The sequence below is a fragment of the Caretta caretta genome, chromosome 2 (genome assembly GCF_965140235.1).
Source record: "Caretta caretta isolate rCarCar2 chromosome 2, rCarCar1.hap1, whole genome shotgun sequence".
Classification (NCBI taxonomy): domain Eukaryota; kingdom Metazoa; phylum Chordata; order Testudines; family Cheloniidae; genus Caretta; species Caretta caretta.
The window spans coordinates 314,298-337,985 of record NC_134207.1 but is presented as its reverse complement, the minus strand read 5'-3'; the positions used below and the strand labels follow the sequence as shown (position 1 = coordinate 337,985).

Below are 23,688 nucleotides of genomic sequence, written 5' to 3'. Positions count from 1 at the left end.
TTAATAATACTAAGAACTTGTCTACCCGGCAAGTTAACATATGGGAAGCCAGGGTGTGAATCTACAGTGCACTAGCTTGCCACGCATTAACTCACTGCGTGGCCAAGTCCTAAGAACTTTAACACTAATGCTGGCAGGACACTGCAGGGATTCTGTCTCACTACCATTAGTGGTAGGAAGGAACTGAGGGACAGAAGGGCACCTCCACACTTGATGGCCTTGGGTTGGGGGGAGGCAAGGGCATCCAGAGCACAAGCATGGCCCCAATGGACTCTGCTGGCCAAAAGAATCCAGTCTCATATGCATGGTACACATGTGCACAAAGACTACAATCCATGTGGACAAACACATGAAGAAACCACTTGATTACTGTGCTGGGGATTCTGCTAGTGGAGGACTTAACACAGCCCCTCCTAACTATTTACCACCTTGGAGATCTCTCCCACATGGATATCAATTCTGGACCCCCAATGGACTGTCTTAGGGGTTAATTACCTACCAAGGATTGAACCTTGCCCTCTTATCCCCACTACAGCAAGTACGGCAGTATGAGTTGAGTACTGAAGTGTGATTAGACATATAACACATTAGCTGACCCCACGGTCTGGCCAAGCTATCTTTCATAACACTGTTTATACAGGTTGCAGTGAGTCTTGTTCTATTGAATCTCAGGCAGTTCCCATTTCAGTTGTGGCCTATTTCCTTCCACCACCACAATTTCGTACCTTGCAGTTGGGATTGGCTCCATTTTCTATCAGCAGCTTGACAGCATTGGGGTGGCCACCTCCTGCTGCCTCTGAAAGGGGCGTGTTCCCATTGGAGTCAGTGCACTCCACCATGTTGATGTGATTACAGAGACGCGTGGCCTTCCCTTTTTCATCGGTACCCACACCATTCTTAGTATCCAAATCTGACACCTGGAGAGAGACAGACAAATGGAGAAGATAAACATGGAGAATGGGAAAAGAATGCCTTCTGCTCTGGGTACCCCTGGGAATTATGTATTATCTGAAAGATTAGTGAAGAAAGATTTTTTGCATACAGTTTATTTACATTGTGAAGTTTCAGGTGTTTTCCAGACACACACAAAGCATACTCCCGGCATCGAAGAGCTCACGATCAAAGCAGGCAATCAAAGCAGGCAAAAAGAGATTAGAGGCAGGAAGAGACAAACACAGCATGATGCAACCCAGATGGATGGCAAACACCTTACTAGCTCCCTACTTCATTTATGTTTTGTCCTTTGTTACCTAATGAACAAGTCTCTGAGGGGAGGAACCAGGACGCTTGGGGCCTCTTGCATAAAGCATATTTCAGAATGAACCATTTCTACAGCCTTCAACAATGGACTATGATCCAAATCAATAAATTTGGAAATGAACAGAGCTCCCAGAAAAGGGCATGAGGTCCCTCCCTCTCTTATGTGTATTCCTATGGAACCTCTCCCCTGCCAAGTACTAACTTCCTTTAGCACAGCCTTCATCTCTTCCACATCCCCATCAAATGCCGCCTCCAGCATCCGTTTCTTCCTTTGTTGTATTTCTTGCTGCTTCTTCCTTTTTTCTTCCTCTTTCTGTCTCTCCCGTTCAGCTTCTTCCTGCTCCTTCTTCACCATTGCAATGAAGGCCTGCAATAAAACCAGTCATTACAACTCAAAACTCAAAGGGACTCTCAGCCATGTGCACGAGAAGACAGAGGATCCAAGCACCCACATGGAAAGAAAAGTGGGCTGAAGTAGGGTTGCTAACCCTCTCAGATTGGCCGGGAGTCTCCCGGAATCGGCCTCAATCTCCCAGTGACTATTAAAGGCAATCCAGGAGATTTTAATAGGCCAAAGTCTGGTCACCAGCACAGTGTGGCTAAGGCAGACTCCCTACCTGCTCTGGCTCCACGCAGCTCCCGGAAGCAGCTGACATGTTCAGCTCCTAGGCGCAAGGGTGGCCAGCGGGTCTCTGCGCGTTTGCACCCACCCTGAGCGCTGACTCTGCAAAGCCCATTGGCCAGGAACTGTGGCCAATGGGAGCTGTGGGGGCAGTGCCTGCAAGCAGGGGACGGTGCGCAGAGCCGCCTGGCCGCCCCTGAGCCTAGAAGCCAGACATGCTGTCCGCTTCTGGGAGCCGCACAAGGTAAGCGCCGCCTGGCTGGAGCCTGCACTCCTTGCCCCCTCCTGCACTCCTACCCTAGCCCTGAGCCCCCTTCCACACCCAAACTCCCTCCCAAAGCCTGCATCCCCTCCCACATCCAGCCCTGACCCCCCTCCCTCAACCAAACTCTGCCCCAGAGCCTGAACCCCGTGGGCCCCTGTTGCCCCTGCCTCTCACATTCATTTGTGGCCACTATTACCAGCGATCCCAGTGGAGGGTGGGTGTAGAGGTATTCGTACCCTTTTGAAGGCATGAAGTACTTCTTCTCCATTCTTTTTGCTGTGGAGGGCAAAGATGCTGGAGTCTGCCACAATATTTTGGTCATGTCCTGGATTGTCTTTATTAATGACAGGGCAAGCCATGAAGGGCCAGCCAGGGTCAAGATGCCCACCATGAGGTCTGAGGACTCTGACACCTCCTCTACCTGGAGCCCCAGGTTTTGGGCCACCCTCTTCAGGAGCACCTGGTGAGCCCTGCTATCATGGGCAGATGCTGCAGAGGTCCCCACCACCGCTTCATTGAGAGACGAAGAGTAAGATGCTCAGGCCACTATGGGATAAAGAACCAACCTTCCACACAAACTTCCTCGTGGCTGGATTTTACTAAAACTAGACAAGCCATTTACAACGCACACTTTGCTTCTCTACAAAAGAAAAAGGACACTAAACTTTCTAAACTACTACATGCTACAAGGGGCCACAGCAATGGTTCCCTCACCCCACCTAGCAACATTGTTAACCTATCCAACTATACTCTCAGCCCAGCAGAAGCAGCTGTTCTATCTCGGGGCCTCTCCTTCTGCCCCTCCACCCCCACGAACATGATACAGTTCTGTGGTGACCTAGAATCCTATTTTCGACGTCTCCATCTCAAGGAATATTTCCAAAATACCTCTGAACAACATACTAATCCACAGAGGTCTCCCTGCCAACACTACAGAAAAAGGGATTCTAGATGGACTCCTCCTGAAGGTCGAAACAGCAGACTGGACTTCTACATAGAGTGCTTCCGCCGACGTGCACGGGCTGAAATTGTGGAAAAGCAGCATCACTTGCCCCATAACCTCAGCCATGCGGAACGCAATGCCATCCACAGCCTCAGAAACAACTCTGACATCATAATCAAAAAGGCTGACAAAGGAGGTGCTGTTGTCATCATGAATAGGTCGGAATATGAACAAGAGGCTGCTCGGCAGCTCTCCAACACGAGTTTCTACAAGCCATTACCCTATGATCCCACTGAGAGTTACCAAAAGCAACTACAGCATTTGCTCAAGAAACTTCCTGAAAAAGCACAAGATCAAATCCGCACAGACACACCCCTGGAACCCCGACCTGGGATATTCTATCTACTACCCAAGATCCATAAACCTGGAAATCCTGGGCGCCCCATCATCTCAGGCATTGGCACCCTGACAGCAGGATTGTCTGGCTATGTAGACTCCCTCCTCAGGCCCTACGCTACCAGCACTCCCAGCTACCTTCGAGACACCACTGACTTCCTGAGGAAACTTCAATCCATCGGTGATCTTCCTGATAACACCATCCTGGCTACTATGGATGTAGAAGCCCTCTACACCAACATTCCACACAAAGATGGACTACAAGCCGTCAAGAACGCTATCCCCGATAATGTCACGGCTAACCTGGTGGCTGAACTTTGTGACTTTGTCCTTACCCATAACTATTTCACATTTGGGGACAATGTATACCTTCAGATCAGCGGCACTGCTATGGGTACCCGCATGGCCCCACAGTATGCCAACATTTTTATGGCTGATTTAGAACAACGCTTCCTCAGCTCTCGTCCCCTAAAGCCCCTACTCTACTTGCGCTATATTGATGACATCTTCATCATCTGGACCCATGGAAAAGAAGCCCTTGAGGAATTCCACCATGATTTCAACAATTTCCATCCCACCACCAACCTCAGCCTGGTCCAGTCCACACAAGAGATCCACTTCCTGGACACTACAGTGCTAATAAACAATGGCCACATAAACACCACCCTATACCGGAAACCTACTGACCGCTATTCCTACCTGCATGCCTCCAGCTTTCACCCTGACCACACCACACGATCCATCGTCTACAGCCAAGCTCTGCGATACAACCGCATTTGCTCCAACCCCTCAGACAGAGACAAACACCTACAAGATCTCTGTCAAGCTTTCTTACAACTACAATACCCACCTGCAGAAGTAAAGAAACAGATTGATAGAGCCAGAAGAGTTCCCAGAAGTTACCTACTACAGGACAGGCCTAACAAAGAAAATAACAGAACGCCACTAGCCGTCACCTTCAGCCCCCAACTAAAACCCCTCCAACGCATTATTAAGGATCTACAACCTATCCTAAAGGATGACCCAACACTCTCACAAGTCTTGGGAGACAGGCCAGTCCTTGCCTACAGACAGCCCCGCAACCTGAAGCAAATACTCACCAACAACCACATACCACACAACAGAACCACTAACCCAGGAACTTATCCTTGCAACAAAGCCCGTTGCCAATTGTGCCCACATATCTATTCAGGGGACACCATCACAGGGCCTAATAACATCAGCCACACTATCAGAGGCTCGATCACCTGCACATCCACCAATGTGATATGTGCCATCATGTGCCAGCAATGCCCCTCTGCCATGTACATTGGTCAAACTGGACAGTCTCTACGTAAAAGAATAAATGGACACAAATCAGATGTCAAGAATTATAACATTCATAAACCAGTCGGAGAACACTTCAATCTCTCTGGTCACGCAATCACAGACATGAAGGTCGCTATCTTAAAACAAAAAAACTTCAAATCCAGACTCCAGCGAGAAACTGCTGAATTGGAATTCATTTGCAAATTGGATACTATTAATGTAGGCTTAAATAGAGACTGGGAGTGGCTAAGTCATTATGCAAGGTAGCCTGTTTCCTCTTGTTTTTTCCTTACCCCCCCCCCCCCAGATGTTCTGGTTTAACTTGGATTTAAACTTGGAGAGTGGTCAGTTTAGATGAGCTATTACCAGCAGGAGAGTGAGTTTGTGTGTGTATGGGGGTGGGGGGGATGTGAGAAAACCTGGATCTATGCAGGAAATAGCCCGACTTGATTATGTAAAGAGTTGTCACTTTGGATGGGCTAGCACCAGCAGGAGAGTGAATTTGTGTGGGGGGGTGGAGGGTGAGAAAACCTGGATTTGTGCTGGAAATGGCCCACCTTTAGATAAGCTATTACCAGCAGGACAGTGGGGTGGGAGGAGGTATTGTTTCATTTTCTCTGTGTGTATATAAAGTCTGCTGCAGTTTCCACGGTATACATCTGATGAAGTATAAGTAGGGGCATAGCGAGCAGATCGAGGGACGTGATCGTTCCCCTCTATTCGACATTAGTGAGGCCTCATCTGGAGTACTGTGTCCAGTTTTGGGCCCCACACTTCAAGAAGGATGTGGATAAATTGGAGAGAGTCCAGCGAAGGGCAACAAAAATGATTAGGGGTCTGGAACACATGACTTATGAGGAGAGGCTGAGGGAGCTGGGATTGTTTAGCCTGCAGAAGAGAAGAATGAGGGGGGATTTGATAGCTGCTTTCAACTACCTGAAAGGGGGTTCCAAAGAGGATGGCTCTAGACTGTTCTCAATGGTATCAGATGACAGAACGAGGAGTAATGGTCTCAAGCTGCAGTGGGGGAGGTTTAGATTGGATATTAGGAAAAACTTTTTCACTAAGAGGGTGGTGAAACACTGGAATGCGTTACCTAGGGAGGTGGTAGAATCTCCTTCCTTAGAGGTTTTTAAGGTCAGGCTTGACAAAGCCCTGGGTGGGATGATTTAACTGGGAATTGGTCCTGCTTCGAGCAGGGGGTTGGACTAGATGACCTTCTGGGGTCCCTTCCAACCCTTATATTCTATGATTCTATGATTCTATGATTCTAAGTGAGCTGTAGCTCACGAAAGCTCATGCTCAAATAAATTGGTTAGTCTCTAAGGTGCCACAAGTACTCCTTTTCTTTTTGTTCTTGCCCTGTGGCTTTCAAAGATCACGCAGTGCTGGTTCCTCAGGCTCGATGTCGACCTCGGTGCTGGATCTGATGCCAGTCTTGGTACTGCGGGAATGCTTGTGGGTCAAAGGAGGCAGCAGAGGAGGAAGGAAGGAAAGAAGAGGAGGCAACTGATAGCGACCCCCTTGAATACGAACTCTGGGCTGGATGAAATGCCCATGGGGTCCAAAGGGGCCATTGTGCAGGCACTTGCCACTGCACCGGCCAGGGCATAGGGGGGAGAGACTGCCCCGCATCGGGCCTTAGGTGCCGATGCTGTGAGTGGTGCTGACTTATCTTTGAGGCATAAGACTCTGCCTCCAATGGTGAAGACTCGCTCCGTGGTGACCAGGCGGGTCGATGCTGGACGGTGTTGGAGAGCAGTGCTGAACAGAAGGCAACTGGTGCCACGACATGGCTGGCTTGCCTCTAGATGGCACCGAGTGCCTTTGTGGTGCAAGTGGTCTGGCATCCGGTGCCCTCTCACACCTGGTGAGAGACAGCAGTGCCATAAAGGGTATAAGGTCCCTAGCTGCCTCAAAAGTCTCCGGCGTGGAGTGAAGCTCTCGTGTCTCTCTGTGTTACTTCCTCTGAGGGGAGTCCAGAGGCACCGGACTTGACAGACCCCTCAGCAGGGCCAGAGTCCACGGTACCGCACTAGACGGCCTGGGGCTGGAGTGGCCCGGTGCTGGTCACACTGCGCTTGAGCCCTCACGCTCAGCTGTTTTCAGTGTGGGTGAGCGTCCCCTATCCATCTTTCTCTGCTTCTTTCGCAGCTCTGGATATTGGGAGCAGTGCTGCACCTCCCCATGTGAGGACCTCTTCGGTGCCAGAGAGTCTTGACGGTGCAGAGGACCCTAAGTCCCAGAGTCTTTCCTTGGTGCTGGGGGCTCCCTCATTGAAGCCAGTGCACTCCACACCGATGCAGACGTGATGGGTACCGGTTCAGACCGACTTGGCTCTGAATGTGGGTGGAGAGCTGGCTCCATCAAGAGGAGTTTCAGTCTCTAGTCCCTCTCCTTGTTCATTCTGGGATGAAATCCCCTGAAAATCTTGCAATGATCTTTTTGATGGGATTCTCCCATACACTTCAAACATGACATGTGGGGATTGCCCCTAGGCATAGGCTTTTGGGAAGCCCCACACGGTTTAAACCTTGAGACAGAGGCATGCCCCAATCTCAGGGAAAAAGGGGTAGGATTGACCCTGATAAGTGGGGACCTAACTGACAATACTAAAACACTAACACTATTAACTATTTACAAGAAGAAAGAAAAGAGTCCACTAGGGAAATCACTTGCCAAAGCAAGAGAGAACCACTGTTTCAACAACCGTCATGGGCACTAAGAAGGAACTGAAGAGGCAGGGGGTTGGCAGGGCCCTAAACAGCACCACGAAGGCGTGACTCAGGGGGCACTCGGGGGGCTCCAGAGCCGACCCCTACAGATAACAGTAGGGGAAAAACCTTCTGGCAACTGTGCATGTGGCATGCGCACACCTACTTAGAATCGACATAAACAAGCACTCGAAGAAGAACAACAGTTCTGAGAGATGTGAGCTAGTCCGTTCATCTCCACGTGGCATTAAAAATGAAGCCTAATGATGACAATTTAAGTATTAAGATTAATTAGTTCAATGCTGATTAAAGCATGCAGGAAAGAAGAGGCACAATCATATTATTGAAGATCTGCACAATATACTCTGAGTAGCAGTTCATTTTGGCATCACATGTGGACAGAGCATAGAATGTAGTAGGCAGAGCATGGGAGGTTGTCACCATTTATTATTTTCCAGTTTCACCATTGATGGTCCCTCCAATCATATTTAACAGAGCCTTCCAATATTTAAAATTCAGTTTTTACAGTAGAAAGTGATAGGCTACAAATTCTTGTGGAAAGGGCAGGAAACTTCAGGTAGAGATAGGAGTTAGGGGGAAGAGGATGATCCCAGATAGTACAGGGAACCTTTAAAATGGAGAGACAAGGTTAGAAAAAAAGAAAAAATATATATATTTAAGACAGCAGAGAAAAGATATTTAGAATCCGTTCTCTAGAATCTTCTCTCTCATAATCCTAGGAGCATCTCTACATAGTGGAAGGTTATGGTACATAGCTTATCTCAAAACTGATTTAAAAAATTATTTTTTAAATAAAAATGAATGCCAGGATAACAGCAATGAGTCACTATAGGGCAGGCATCTATATAGACTTATGTGTAGTGCTGGGGAGGAGCCGGTGGTCATGGTCCACGAAGGTACCAATGACATAGGGAAGGGTAGGAGAGATCTCAGGGAACGAATGGGTAGGATCCCCTGGGGGACTAACATGAAGGGGAAAGGAGTCCAGGAGAGCTGGTTGTATTTCAAGGAATCCCTGTTGAGGTTACAGGGACAAACCATCCCGATGTGTCGAAAGAATAGTAAATATGGCAGGCGACCAGCTTGGCTTAACGGTGAAATCCTAACGGATTTTAAACATAAAAAAGAAGCTTACAAGAAGTGGAAGGTTGGACTTATGACCAGGGAAGAGAATAAAAATATTGCTCGGGCATGTAGGAATGAAATCAGGAGGGCCAAATCGCACCTGGAGCTGCAGCTAGCGAGAGATGTCAAGAGTAACAAGAAGGGTTTCTTCAGGTATGTTGGCAACAAGAAGAAAGCCAAGGAAAGTGTGGGCCCCTTAATGAATGAGGGAGGCAACCTAGTGACAGAGGATGTGGAAAAAGCTAATGTACTCAATGCTTTTTTTGCCCCTGTCTTCACGAACAAGGTCAGCTCCCAGACTGCTGTGCTGGGCATCACAACATGGGGAATAGATGGCCAGCCCTCTGTGGAGAAAGAGGTGGTTAGGGACTATTTAGAAAAGCTGGACGTGCACAAGTCCATGGGGCCGGACGAGTTGCATCCAAGAGCGCTAAAGGAATTGGCGGCTGTGATTGCAGAGCCATTGGCCATTATCTTTGAAAACTCGTGGCGAACGGGGGAAGTCCCGGATGACTGGAAAAAGGCTAATGTAGTGCCAATCTTTAAAAAAGGGAAGGAGGAGGATCCTGGGAACTACAGGCCAGTCAGCCTCACTTCAGTCCCCGGAAAAATCATGGAGCAGGTCCTCAAAGAATCAATCCTGAAGCACTTACATGAGAGGAAAGTGATCAGGAACAGTCAGCATGGATTCACCAAGGGAAGGTCATGCCTGACTAATCTAATCGCCTTCTATGATGAGATTAATGGTTCTGTGGATGAAGGGAAAGCAGTGGATGTATTGTTTCTTGACTTTAGCAAAGCTTTTGACACGGTCTCCCACAGAATTCTTGTCAGCAAGTTAAAGAAGTATGGGCTGGATGAATGCACTATAAGGTGGGTAGAAAGTTGGCTAGATTGTCGGGCTCAACGGGTAGTGATCAATGGCTCCATGTCTAGTTGTCAGCCGATGTCAAGTGGAGTGCCCCAGGGGTCGGTCCTGGGGCCGGTTTTGTTCAATATCTTCATAAATGATCTGGAGGATGGTGTGGATTGCACTCTCAGCAAATTTGCGGATGATAGTAAACTGGGAGGAGTGGTAGATACGCTGGAGGGCAGGGATAGGATACAGAGGGACCTAGACAAATTGGAGGATTGGGCCAAAAGGAATCTGATGAGGTTCAATAAGGATAAGTGCAGGATCCTGCACTTAGGACGGAAGAACCCAATGCACAGCTACAGACTATGGACCGAATGGCTCGGCAGCAGTTCTGCGGAAAAGGACCTAGGGGTGACAGTGGACGAGAAGCTGGATATGAGTCAGCAGTGTGCCCTTGTTGCCAAGAAGGCCAATGGCATTTTGGGATGTATAAGTAGGGGCATAGCGAGCAGATCGAGGGACGTGATCGTCCCCCTCTATTCGCCATTGGTGAGGCCTCATCTGGAGTACTGTGTCCAGTTTTGGGCCCTGCACTTCAAGAAGGATGTGGATAAATTGGAGAGAGTCCAGCGAAGGGTAACAAAAATGATTAGGGGTCTGGAACACATGACTTATGAGGAGAGGCTGAGGGAACTGGGATTGTTTAGTCTGCAGAAGAGAAGAATGAGGGGGGATTTGATAGCTGCTTTCAACTACCTGAGAGGTGGTTCCAGAGAGGATGGTTCTAGACTATTCTCAGTGGCAGAAGAGGACAGGAGAAGGAGTAATGGTCTCAAGTTGCAGTGGGGGAGGTTTAGGTTGGATATTAGGAAAAACTTTTTCACTAGGAGGGTGGTGAAACACTGGAATGCGTTACCTAGGGAGGTGGTAGAATCTCCTTCCTTAGAAGTTTTTAAGGTCAGGCTTGACAAAGCCCTGGCTGGGATGATTTAATTGGGAATTGGTCCTGCTTTGAGCAGGGGTTGGACTAGATGACCTCCTGAGGTCCCTTCCAACCCTGATATTCTATGATTTTTATGACTTCTATGATCTCCTGGAGGCCAAATTTAGGCTGCTAGGGAAGAGACTGAAATCCAGGACCTCTATGGTGGCATTCTCAGAAATGCTTCCAGTTCCACATACAGGGCCAGGTAGGCAGGCAGAGCTTCAGAGTCTCAATGTGTGGATGAGATGATGGTGTAGAGAGGAGGGTTTAGATTTAATAGAAACTGGGGAAACTTTGGGGATAGGGGGAACCTATACAGAAAGGATGGGCTCCACCTAAACCAAAGTGGATCCAGACTGCTGGCACTTCACATTAAAAAGGTTGCAGAGCAGTTTTTAAACTAAGAGATGGGGGAAAGCTGATTGCTGCGGAGGAGCACATAGATCAGACAGAGACTTCTCTTAGAGAAGAGTCTATTGATAGTGATTCTTTAGGTTTTAGTCAGGAGGAGGGGATAGAAGAGGATGAAGTATGGGCCAGATCAGATGAGAAACATTCACATAAAAAAGAATCTGACACATCAGAAAAGGACAAATAAGCAGTGACAAGTTTTTAAAGTGCTTGTACACAAATGTTAGAAGTCTAAATAATAAGAGGGGTGAACTAGAGTGCCTCGTGGTAAAGGAGGATATTGATATAATAGACATCACAGAAATCTGGTGGAGTGAGGACAATCAATGGGACAAAATATATTGGAAGGACAGAACAGGTCCTGTGGGGGGGAGGGGGTGGGGGGTGGAGTGGCACTATATGTGAAAGAAAATGTAGAATCAAATGAAGTAAAAATCTTAAATGAATCCACATGTTCTATAGAATCTCTATGGATAGTAATTCCAGGCTCTAATAAGAATACAACAGTAGGGATCTATTATCGACCACCTGACCAGGACAGTGACAGTGACGATGAAATGCTAAGGGAGATTAGAGAGGTTATCAAAATAAAGAACTCAATAATAGTGGGGGATTTCAATTATCCCCATACCGACTGGGTACACGTCACCTCAGGACGAAATGCAGAGACAAATTTTCTTGATACTTTAAATGACTGCTTCTTGGAGCAGCTGGTACAGGAACCCACAAGGGGAGAAGCAACTCTCGATCTAGTCCTGAGTGGGGCGCAGGATCTGGTCCAAGAGGTAACTGTAACAGGACTGCTTGGAAATAGTGACCATAATATAACAACATTTAACATTCCTGTGGTGGGAAGAACACTTCAACAGCCCGACACTGTGGCATTTAATTTCAGAAAGGGGAACTATGCAAAAATGAGGAGGTTAGTTAAACAGAGATTAAAAGGTACAGTGACTAGAGGGAAATCCCTGCAAGCTGCATGGACACTTTTCAAAGACACCATAATAGAGGCCCAACTTAAATATATACCCCAAATTAAAAAACACAGTAAACGAACTAAAAAAGAGCCACCGTGGCTTAACAACCATGTAAAAGAAGCAGTGAGAGATAAAAGGCATCTTTTAAAAAGTGGAAGTCAAATCCTAGTGAGGTAAATAGAAAGGAGCATAAACACTGCCAAATTAAGTGTAAAAATGTAATAAGAAAAGCCAAAACGGAGTTTGAAGAATGGCTAGCCAAAAACTGTAACAAAATGTTTTTTAAGTACATCAGAAGCAGGAAGCCTGCTAAACAACCACTGGAGCCCCTGGACGATCGAGATACAAAAGGAGCACTTAAAGACGATAAAGTGAGAAACTAAATGAATTCTTTGCTTCAGTCTTCATGGCTGAGGATGTTAGGGAGATTCCCAAACCTGAGTCATCCTTTGTCAGTGACAGATCTGAGGAATTCTCACAGATTGAAGTGCCATTAGAGGAGGTTTGGAATTAATTGAGAAACTTAACAGTAACAAGTCACCAGGACCAGATGGCATTCACCCAAGAGTTCTGAAAGAAGTCAAAATTGAAATTGCGGAACTATTAACTATGGTTTGTAACCTGTCCTTTAAATCAGCTACTGTACCCAATGACTGGAAGATAGCTAATGTAACGCCAATATTTAAGAAGGGCTCTAGAGGTGATCCTGGCAATTACAGACCGGTAAGTCTAACGTCAGTATCGGGCAAATTAGTTGAAACAATAGTAAAGAATAAAATAGACACATAGAAGAACATAAATTGTTGGGCAAAAGTCAACACTGTTTCTGTAAAGGGAGATCATGTCTTACTAATCTATTACATGCATCCGACAAGTGGGACAGTTTGCCCGAGGCCCTGCAGACAGGGCGGGGGCAATTTCGGCGGCAATTCGGCTGTGGGTCTTTCAGTCCCTCTCTTCCTGGGGGTTGGCAGCACTTCAGCGGCAGCTCATTCACTCTGCTTTAGTCTTCTGTGGCAATTCAGCGGCGGGGTCCTCCTGTCCTTTTCTTCCTTCGGCAGCATGACATGGGTTTTTCTTTTTTTTTTTCTTCGCTGCTTGGTGCGGCAAAACTATCATTTTTTAATGGAAGGGGCCCCTGAAATTGCTTTGCTCCAGGCCCCCTGTATCCTCTGGGTGGCACTGGTTCTTTGAAGTGGTCAACAAACGTGGACAAGGGGGATCCAGTGGACATAGTGTACTTAGATTTCCAGAAAGCCTTTTACAAGGTCTCTCACAAAAGGCTCTTACGTAAATTAAGTTGTCATGGATAAGAGGGAAGATCCTTTCATGGACTGAGAACTGGTTAAAAGACAGGGAACTAAGGGTAGGAATAAATGGTAAATTTTCAGAATGGAGAGGGGTAACTAGTGGTGTTCCCCAAGGGTTAGTCCTAGGACCAATCCTATTCAACTTATTCATAAACGATCTGGAGAAAGGGGTAAACAGTGAAGTGGTAAAGTTTGCAGATGATACTAAACTGCTCAAGATAGTTAAGACTAAAGCAGACTGTGAAGAGCTTCAAAAAGATCTCAGAAAACTAAGTGATTGGGCAACAAAATGGCAAGTGAAATTTAATGTGAATAAATGTAAAGTAATGCACATTGGAAAAAATAACCCCAACTATACATATAATATGATGGGGGCTAATTTAACTACAACTAATCAGGAGAAAGATCTTGGAGTCATCGTGGATAGTGTGCAGCGGCAGTCAAAAAAGCAAATGGGATGTTAGGAATCATTAAAAAAGGGATAGAGAATGAGACGGAGACTATCTTATTGCCCTTATATAAATCCATGGTACACCCACATCTTGAATACTGTGTACAGATGTGGTTTCCTCATCTCAAAAAAGATATCCTGGCATTAGAAAAGGTTCAGAAAAGGGCAACTAAAATGATTAGGGGTTTGGAACGAGGCTAGGTCTTTTCACCTTGGAAAAGAGGAGACTAAGGGGAGATGTGATAGAGGTACATAAAATCATGAGTGGTGTGGAGAAAATGAATAAGGAAAAGTTATTTATTTGTTCCCATAATATAAGAACTAGGGGCCACCAAATGAAATTAATGGGTAGCAGGTTTAAAACAAATAAAAGGAAGTTCTTCTTCACACAGAGCACAGTCAACCTGTGGAACTCCTTGCCTGAGGAGATTGTGAAGGCTAGGACTATAACAGGGTTTAAAAGAGAACTAGATAAATTCATGGAGATTAAGTCCATTAATGGCTATTAGCCAGGATGGGTAAGGAATGGTGTCCTAGCCTCTGTTTGTCAGAAGGTGGAGATGGATGGCAGAAGAGAAATCACTTGATCATTACCTGTTAGGTTCACTCCCTCAGGGGCACCTGGCATTGGCCGCTGTCAGCAGAAAGGACACTAGGCTGGATGGACCTTTGGTCTGACCCAGTCTGGACATTCTTATGTTCTTAGGCATTAGTCAGTCAGCACTTGATGGCTGAGAGTGCTGGACTCTGTGCCTCAGAACGCAATTTAGGCCTGCACATGCATATCCTATTGCTATATTGGTGCAGTTACCAATCTTCTAAATGCTCTCTCTGTATTTCCAATTAAACTTACTTCTTACCTCTCTCTGGAGGCGCTCCATTAACTCTGTGTATTCTCTCTGCTCCCTAAGGCGCTTCTCCCTTGCTCTACATGCCAGGATGCGACGGAAAGCACACTGCAACGTTAGCACAGCCTTTTCTTTGTTGTTCAGTTCTGTGTGGTGCATAGAGAATGAATGAAGATAGACTGCAACAGAATATGGATTTGAAACGGTAGAACTGAAGACAGAATTCAGTGTTCACAAATGCAAGGTAATGCACAGTGGAAGGAATAATTTAAACTTCTGATACATAATTTAAAGGTAACCAGCCACTCAGAAAGAAGATTTGGGAATCACTGTGAACAACTGGTCGATATGCAGCAGTGGTCAAAGACTGGAAATGGATAGGACATCCACCATTCTTACTCAGAACACTGATTTGTGCATTCAAATGCCAAAATAGATCTTTTTCAGCTCTAACTTCTAGAAACTCCATAAAATTCCAGTCAGGCCAGAGAGATTGTTCAAATGGAATCCTATTTCCTTTCACTCTGTTAGACAACCTGGGATAACTGTTTTGCTATTTAATATCCTGGAGGTAGAAGGAAATACAGAAACTAACCAAGGACCCAGGCTGACATTTTTTTTAAAAAGTACCGATTTCCACCAGTTTGTGATTAAATTTCTACTTTCAGCCCCATGTTAAAGTGCCTTATTATTAATTAGTATGTATCTTGGATGACCAACATGTTGCTAGTACTCAATATGAATAAGAAGTACTGTTTTAATGGGTAAAAGTGCTCCATACTCAGTGGTGCAAGTAGAATTCATTTCTTATCGGTATGCTGCACCAGCTAAAAGGGAGAGGGACACATGTGACCTCCCCACATGACACCCCCCCTTGACTCCTCCCCGCCCCACCCCCAGCCCAGGGCCCCGCGGTCTCCCCCTCCCTTTCCCATGATCCATCCCATGTTACCTGGAGGTGGGGGGTGTTTCTGTACTCCTCCCGCTGCGCCGGAGACTTCTGAACTACAGGGCTCTCCAGAACCAGCCGGAGGACAGGGCTGGGCTGGGGGCGTAACAGCCACGTCTGAGGAGCTGCCAGCATGTGGCTGCTGGGTGGACCCACGTTCTGCTCCTTTCGCTGCTGCGGTTCAGGGCTCTCCTGGGAACCACAGCAGCAAATGGAGCAGAACGTGGAGCCACCCAGTGGCCGCACGCCGGCAGCTCCTCCGGCATGGCTGTACTGCCCCCAGCCCTGTCCTCCTGTAGGGCTGCTGTACTGTGGGGTCGCCCAGTGGCCCCATGTTTTGCTCCTCCTGTGTCTTTCTGGTATGGCGTACTGGTTATAAATATCTTACCGGTACGGCGTACCGTACCGTACTGCCCTACTTGCACCACTGTCCATACTATTTACCAAAACAGCTTGAGTGACAATACTACATTTAGGTATTATTTCCCTTTTATATATTGATAGTAATCATGTTGCAAGACCTGAAAAATTTACCATGGATAAAAGAGCATGTTTCAAACAGGCCTCCAGTGGCAGCATGGTGAGCTATAAACAACAAGTGGGCCATCGCTTAGTAATTGCTAGTAGGGGAAGAGTTTTAGAATTACATTGGTCAAACTGGACAGTCTCTACGTAAAAGAATAAATGGACACAAATCAGATGTCAAGAATTATAACATTCATAAACCAGTTGGAGAACACTTCAATCTCTCTGGTCACGCAATCACAGACATGAAGGTCGCTATCTTAAAACAAAAAAACTTCAAATCCAGACTCCAGCGAGAAACTGCTGAATTGGAATTCATTTGCAAATTGGATACTATTAATGTAGGCTTAAATAGAGACTGGGAGTGGCTAAGTCATTATGCAAGGTAGCCTGTTTCCTCTTGTTTTTTCCTACCCCCCCCCCCAGATGTTCTGGTTTAACTTGGATTTAAACTTGGAGAGTGGTCAGTTTAGATGAGCTATTACCAGCAGGAGAGTGAGTTTGTGTGTGTATGGGGGTGGGGGGGATGTGAGAAAACCTGGATCTATGCAGGAAATAGCCCGACTTGATTATGTAAAGAGTTGTCACTTTGGATGGGCTAGCACCAGCAGGAGAGTGAATTTGTGTGGGGGGGTGGAGGGTGAGAAAACCTGGATTTGTGCTGGAAATGGCCCACCTGTTGATCACTTTAGATAAGCTGTTACCAGCAGGTCAGTGGGGTGGGAGGAGGTATTGTTTCATATTCTCTGTGTGTATATAAAGTCTGCTGCAGTTTCCACGGTATACATCTGATGAAGTGAGCTGTAGCTCACGAAAGCTCATGCTCAAATAAATTGGTTAGTCTCTAAGGTGCCACAAGTACTCCTTTTCTTATTGTAAGGAGAGTGGTCAGTTTGGATGAGCTATTACCAGCAGGAGAGTGAGTTTGTGTGTGTGTGGGTGTGGGGGGGGGGTCGGAGGGTGAGAAAACCTGGATTTGTGCTGGAAATGGCCCAACTTGATGATCACTTTAGATAAGCTATTACCAGCAGGAGAGTGGGGTGGGAGGAGGTATCGTTTCATGGTCTCTGTGTATATAATGTCTTCTGCAGTTTCCACAGTATGCATCCGATGAAGTGAGCTGTAGCTCACGAAAGCTCATGCTCAAATAAATTGGTTAGTCTCTAAGGTGCCACAAGTACTCCTTTTCTTTTTGTGAATACAGACTAACACGGCTGTTACTCTGAAACCTGAAATTTCATTTTAAAGTTTCCATGTGATGGTGAGTTCATTACCTTCCCTGATAACCTGTTCCAACATTTAATTACCCTCACTGCTAGGAAAATGTATCTTATTTCAAAGTTGAATTTGTCTGCCTTAAACTTTCAGCTACAGGATTTCATATTGCCTTTGTCAGCAGGGGTGACATCTTTATATTAAAGTCCTCATTATCTTTTCTATCTGTAAAATGCTAAATACAGAGTGCCCAAATCACCTCTCAACCTTCTCTTCTATACGCTGAATATGTGAGCTCCTTAAGCCCCGGATCATTTTTGTGAACTCTCTCCAATATTTCCACATCCTTTCAAGTGTGTACATCAGCACTGGACACAGTAGCAGCAGAGTTTCTGAGGAATTGCTTCCAGTCAGACTCTAATGGAGAAGAAGTGGAGTGCCCCAAGGGTCGGCGTGCAACAGACTAGGGACCGAATGGCTAGGCAGCAGTTCTGCGGAAAAGGACCTGGGGTGACAGTGGATGAGAAGCTGGATAGGAGTCAGCAGTGTGCCCTTGTTGCCAAGAAGGCCAATGGCATTTTGGGATGTATAAGTAGGGTTATAGCCAGTAGATTGAGGGACGTGATCGTTCCCCTCTATTCGACATTGGTGAGGCCTCATCTGGAGTACTGTGTCGAGTTTTGGGCCCCACACTACAAGAAGGATGTGGAAAAATTGGAGAGAGTCCAGCGAAGGGCAACAAAAATGATTAGGTTTCAGAGTAACAGCCGTGTTAGTCTGTATTTGCAAAAAGAAAAGGAGTACTTGTGGCACCTTAGAGACTAACCAATTTATTTGAGCATAAGCTTTCGTGAGCTACTGCATCCGACAAAGTGAGCTGTAGCTCACAAAAGCTTATCAAATAAATTGGTTAGTCTCTAAGGTGCCACAAGTACTCGTTTTCTTTTTAAAAATGATTAGGGGTCTGGAACACATGACTTATGAGGAGAGGCTGAGGGAACTGGGATTGTTTAGTCTGCAGAAGAGAAGAATGAGGGGGGATTTGATAGCTGCTTTCAACTACCTGAGAGGTGGTTCCAAAGAGGATGGTTCTAGACTATTCTCAGTAGTAGAAGATGACAGGACAAGGAGTAGCGGTCTCAGGTTGCAGTGGGGGAGGTTTAGGTTGGATATTAGGAAAAACTTTTTCACTAGGAGGGTGGTGAAACACTGGAATGCGTTACCTAGGGAGTATGCGTTACCTAGGGAGTATGCACTGGAATGCGTTACCTAGAATCTCCTTCCTTAGAAGTTTTTAAGGTCAGGCTTGACGAAGCCCTGGCTGGGATGATTTAATTGGGGATTGGTCCTGCTCTGAGCAGGGGGTTGGACTAGATGACCTCCTGAGGTCCCTTCCAACCCTGATATTCTATGAAGGACTCAAAGACCCAATCCCATATAGAAGGAGTAAGGTTAGAAGAAGAAATTCAAGATAATACAGGTAGCAATCAATAATGCAGGCTGGATGACTGGCTTGGAAAGCAGTGACTCAGAGAAATACTTAGGGGTCATCCTAGATAATTGCCTCAACTTGAACTCTCAGAACAATGCTCTGGCAGAAAAACGAATGTGAAAAACATCTTGTATGCAGCCTGGGGCATGGATCACCTGTTGGGATCAACTGGGCATATCTCATCTAACCAGTTCCCTTCTATTTGAAGGGGCATTAGCAACACCTAAGTCTCTCCTGTTCTTCAAGTGGCTGCACATGTCCATTTCACTGGAACTGGAGAACTTTTTCCCATAGCAGTACCTGTCAAGGCAGCACCTGTACCCTCCAGGCACTCATGCTGTTTAATGCGAGCAAAAGTGGGTGGAGCTGCCCTGACATTCTGCAGGTTCTTCCTAACACTTGTGATCAGTGGTCTCAGTGTGTGTGACCTCCTCATGCTTTCCCTCTTTGGAGAATTTCTAAAGCTCCGTTTGTTAATAGTTTGTTTAAATGTTTTAATAGTTAGTGTTCATAGGTTTCTGTTTTAATTACATTTTCTTTGTTTTTTATTGACATTAGTTCGGTACTGGTCATGGCGGCAATAAGTCGATGCCAGACAGCTATCCCCACTCCAGTTGCTTAAAGTACCTGAGTGAGGGTCACTTTAGCCATAATACGGAGAACAGGTCCATCAGTGGTTATTAGGCAAGATCGTCAGGGATGCAGTCCCATGCCCTGGGTGACCCTAAAGCTCCAACTGCCAGAAGATTGGACTGGACAATGGGATGCTCCCTGGCAGTGTTGAGTTGTTGACTCCAGCACCTCAAGGGGTACTATTGAGACCCACTGCATGGCCAGCTTCATCTGCAGCACCAATTTCACAAACAACTTTGTCAGTACTGACAACACCTGAGGCATATGTTGTTAGGATATAGATATTCAGGTCTGTCTGCAAAGGCCTATACTTTAAGAAATTAGGTGTATTCTTATCACTTAGCTAGTTATAGAGGTATAAAAGAAAGAATCAAAATCACAGTCTGCCTGTTTATAGGTCTTCTCTCATATGATAGTCTAAGGCCCTGTTAATTAAATAGGCAGCAGGTTGAAAACAAATAAAAGGAAGTATTTCTTCACACAATGCACAGTCAACCTGTGGAACTCCTGGCCAGGGGATATTGTGAAGGCCAAGACCATAACAGGGTTCAAAAAATAACTAGATACATTCATGGAGGATAGGTCCATCAATGGCTATTAGCCAGGATGGGCAGGAATGGTATCCCTAGCCTCTGTTTGCCAGAAACTGGGAATGAGCGACAGGGGATAGATTACATGATGATTACCTGTTCTGTTCATTCCCTCTGGGGCACCTGGCACTGGCCCCTATCGGAAGACAGGATTCTGGGCTAGATGGACCTTTGATCTGACCCAGTAGGGCCATTCTTATGTTATTTCCTGGGTGGAAAAGCCTCATAGAAAAAGATACAGAGTTAATGATGTCCGGTGTACAGTCCCTCCAGAATAATGTCTCATTGACCTCAGCATGTGAGCTAGCTCAGGCTCTCACCCAGAACATAATCATGGGAATGATTCAGCAAGCCATAGCAAGACAAATTCCCATGGAGGAAATCAACTTGATTTGGCCCCATGTAACATGTTGGGATATGTTAGGGTTAAGTAAAGACCTGGGAAACTGCTGGTGTGCTGACATGGCATTAGGGAAGAAAGGCACAGACAAGCAGTGTTTCTCCGTTTGATAAACAAGTTGCCATCCTTTTCCCTTCCCTGTTGCTTGTTAAGCATTGCAGCTGCATGAGAAATGTAGTTGTCTAAAGAATACCCTTTGCGTAAAAGAAGTGTTATCTCCCCCTCCCTTCCTTTCCCAGCTACATAAGCAAGCCCTGGGTCATGGCCCCTTCCTCCCTCCCCTGAGAACTGCTCATGGCCCCTTCTTCCCTCCCCTGGGAACTGCTGATTAAGGGAGCTTGTGACAACAAATTACTGCAACGAAATCTTTTGTCAAGGTAAAGATGTGTGTATAATGTGCATAATGCTGTAATCAGGCAATAGGGGTGCGTATAATCATAGTATGGGTGTTTCTATTACTTAATAAGGGTTTTGGTGGTGTTGTAGTGGATGTAGGTATTTACATACTAACTTAAATGAAAAGAGTGTGCTGTAACTAATCCAGTGCTTACTCGACAATTGGGTCGAGGGGAGCAAGTACTGCAATAAAGAAGCCTGTTTACTCAATCCGGCTCTGGGTCCTTCTGCTCATTCTTCTCTAACCTAACGGAGGAAGAATTAGTCCTCCGGCCCTGGTGGAGACTAGTTTACGCTTTGTACAATCACCACCAGCAAAGGTTGCAGTTATTCTTGATAACTGTGGCAGGCAAAGAAATTAGAGTAATCCACCCAGTAGTCCCATTGGGATTGCAGATTACTGAATTATTATTAATGTACTCCAGAGATCCTAACACTTGGGCTGGGCAGAAAGATAATGTGTGGAACACAGTAAATGTAAAGAGGTGTAGGAGATTTGGGCTATATCTGTGAAGACCAAGCATTGGAGGAATATGATGAATGCTTCTTCCCACAACCTGGGAATAAGTCTCACTGTTCCTTCGATGTTATCTACGAAAAGGGGTCTGTTTTTATCTATGTTGGTAAAGCATGTGTGTGTAAGAACAAGATGCAATATTGTATTGATTAATGGACATTGGATTCAACCCATGGTGCCTTACGTTAATCGCTGTTTCTGTAATGTAAGCACTATTGGTAGTTGTGAAATTAAGTTTACTGTGCCTATATGGACTGTACAATATTTAAAAACCTATCCTGAGCTCTACAAGGAGGTTTCCCTGATTTTGCTGGTAATGGGTCTCACTGCCATTAAGGGACTAGTAACTCATCCCCTCTTACAAACTGAGCTGCAGAAGCTCTGAACTTTGGGAGAGAATCTCCTTCCTTAGAGGTTTTTAAGGTCAGGCTTGACAAAGCCCTGGCTGGGATGATTTAACTGGGAATTGGTCCTGCTTTGAGCAGGGGGTTGGACTAGATGACCTTCTGGGGTCCCTTCCAACCCTGATATTCTATGATTCTATGAATGGCAAGCTCAAGATTCAATACCAAAACCAAAGATCTCTAGGCTATCAACTACAGTTAAAAACACAGGCCATGAGTCCTGGTGGGAGACTTTGCTTGGGTGGAGCTCCAGTGCAACAGGTCTTTTAAATATCATGCTTCACCCCATTGTGGTGATAATCGGTTTCCAAACTATCCTAGCAATTGGTCTGGTTCTACTGGTTTGCTGGATCCAGCGACTGATGCGGCGGCTGCAATGGATTGAAGATCAGAACCGGTACCATGGAGTAAGGATGTGATGGGGATACTCGTTCAATGCAAGCACCTCATCAATGGGGGGACTTGTTACCTAGCAGCTCTGTGTCTTGGGGAACCAGAGCGCAGTACCCAGCCTGTCTGACTCATGAAAGACCTTCCCCCTGCCCAGCCTCTGCTTAAACCAAATCTGCATCAGAAGAAAGACTTACAAAAAGCAATGAAAAGGCAGTGGGAGACACACCTAAACCCTAGGGATAAGGATGACAGAATTAAGGAAACTCCCCTAGGCTCATTTGCATCAAAGATGGGACAAGGAGGCATCTCCATTAGCATACAGAATGGAGAACAGAGATTCCAAGGCAAGATCTACATGGAACTCTGGGACCTGAAAAGCAGGGAAGCACTGCATGATGGGGGATCTCTGCTCCAGCTGTTAATGAACCCACGCCTGCACACTCCCAGCTCAGTAGTTATCAGACCAATTTGAGTAATAAATCCTTTATTAGTATCCAAAATAGTGAAGTCCCTAATTGCACTGTGAGCTCCCTCGAAGGAACACCGCCCAAAGCCAAGAATGCTCCTATGTCTAGCCTGAACAAAACAACTTTGGTATTCTCCCTTGTTTACATATAAACAAATCTAGTGTTCTCCCTTGAACCATTGTTGCTTCTGTACAAAAACCCCTATCCATGCTCAAATAAGTGTTTTGATGCCTGGATCCAAAATCTGCATCAGTTCCACTGGGACTTCATCTTCTCCTGACTAATCATGCTGGGGGCTCTGCCTGTCTCCACCACTCAGGACCCTTAACTAACACCACCACCTGGGACCCCCAATCAATTCAAGCTTTATTGAGTGGTGAGAACCCAGCTCTCTCTCTCTAAGTATAGCCTTCTGACTCTGACTTGTGTGATCAGTTACAGTTTTCTAAATCTGACTTTTATAATCAAGTTTAAGTTAGATTTAATATTATAACTGTTTTGTTTGTTTGGCTCCCCTATGGTTATTACCTGGAAATAAATAACTTTCATGATTAAGCTGGTTGCTTCTCTCTCTCCCTCCCCCCGCCTCCCTCGGCGTTTCTGGTTTCCTCATTTGCTTTGCAGCAACGCTCCTCGTGCCTAAGCTAAAGATCCCTGCGGTGCCCCAAAATCCTGTGGGGTTCGCTCATCCAGTGGGTTACAACCAGAACAACGGTAATGTGAAAGTGGGGATAGGGACGTGCTGAACCTGGGACATATGAGGTTGGCAGCTTGGAAGTGCTGCTCAACCTGGTCTGCTGAATCCAAGGGCATACGAGAGTGGTGGATTGAAAGTGCTGCTTGACCTAGCCTGCTCCAGCGGGCTCTATTCCGGTGCGGTGACCAAGGCGTATGAGGCGTATGAGCTTGGCGGTGCTGTCCAACCCAGCCTGCTGAGTCCAGGGACATATAAGGGTGACAGCTTGGAAGTGCTGCTCAATCCAGCCTGCTGAGTCCAGGGACATACCGGTACAAGGGGTCAGTTTGGGAGCGCTGATTAACCTGGTCCTCTCAGACGCGCTCTGTTAGTGTGTGTGTGTTCGTCTAATTCTGGGGCTGGAAGAACCCACCCCGGGGAACCTAGGTCCTGCAGGATAGCTCCACTGGGAGGGAACTTGCAGCAGGGAGAAGTAGAGCTCCGTATGAGAACACAAGTAGTACATTAATAGAAATACA

The 23,688-nt window shown here is 46.2% G+C and overlaps 1 protein-coding gene across 8 annotated transcripts in view; it reads right to left on the bottom strand.

Moving 5' to 3' along the window:
• Positions 1-23,688, bottom strand: part of IQANK1 (IQ motif and ankyrin repeat containing 1) — a 100,132-nt gene that overhangs the window by 48,488 nt on the left and 27,956 nt on the right. For 5 of the 8 annotated variants that reach the window (XM_075124816.1, XM_075124823.1, XM_075124817.1 and 2 more), the window contains exons 3-5: positions 14,505-14,638; positions 1,463-1,627; positions 726-917 (exon numbers count right to left, since the gene is read on the bottom strand). In XM_075124816.1, coding sequence (XP_074980917.1) covers positions 726-917; positions 1,463-1,627; positions 14,505-14,638 — 491 coding nt within the window. Of the gene's footprint in view, positions 1-725; positions 918-1,462; positions 1,628-14,497; positions 14,639-23,688 lie in introns of those variants that run through there. The other 3 variants (XM_075124822.1, XM_075124820.1, XM_075124821.1) reach the window with 2 other exon arrangements.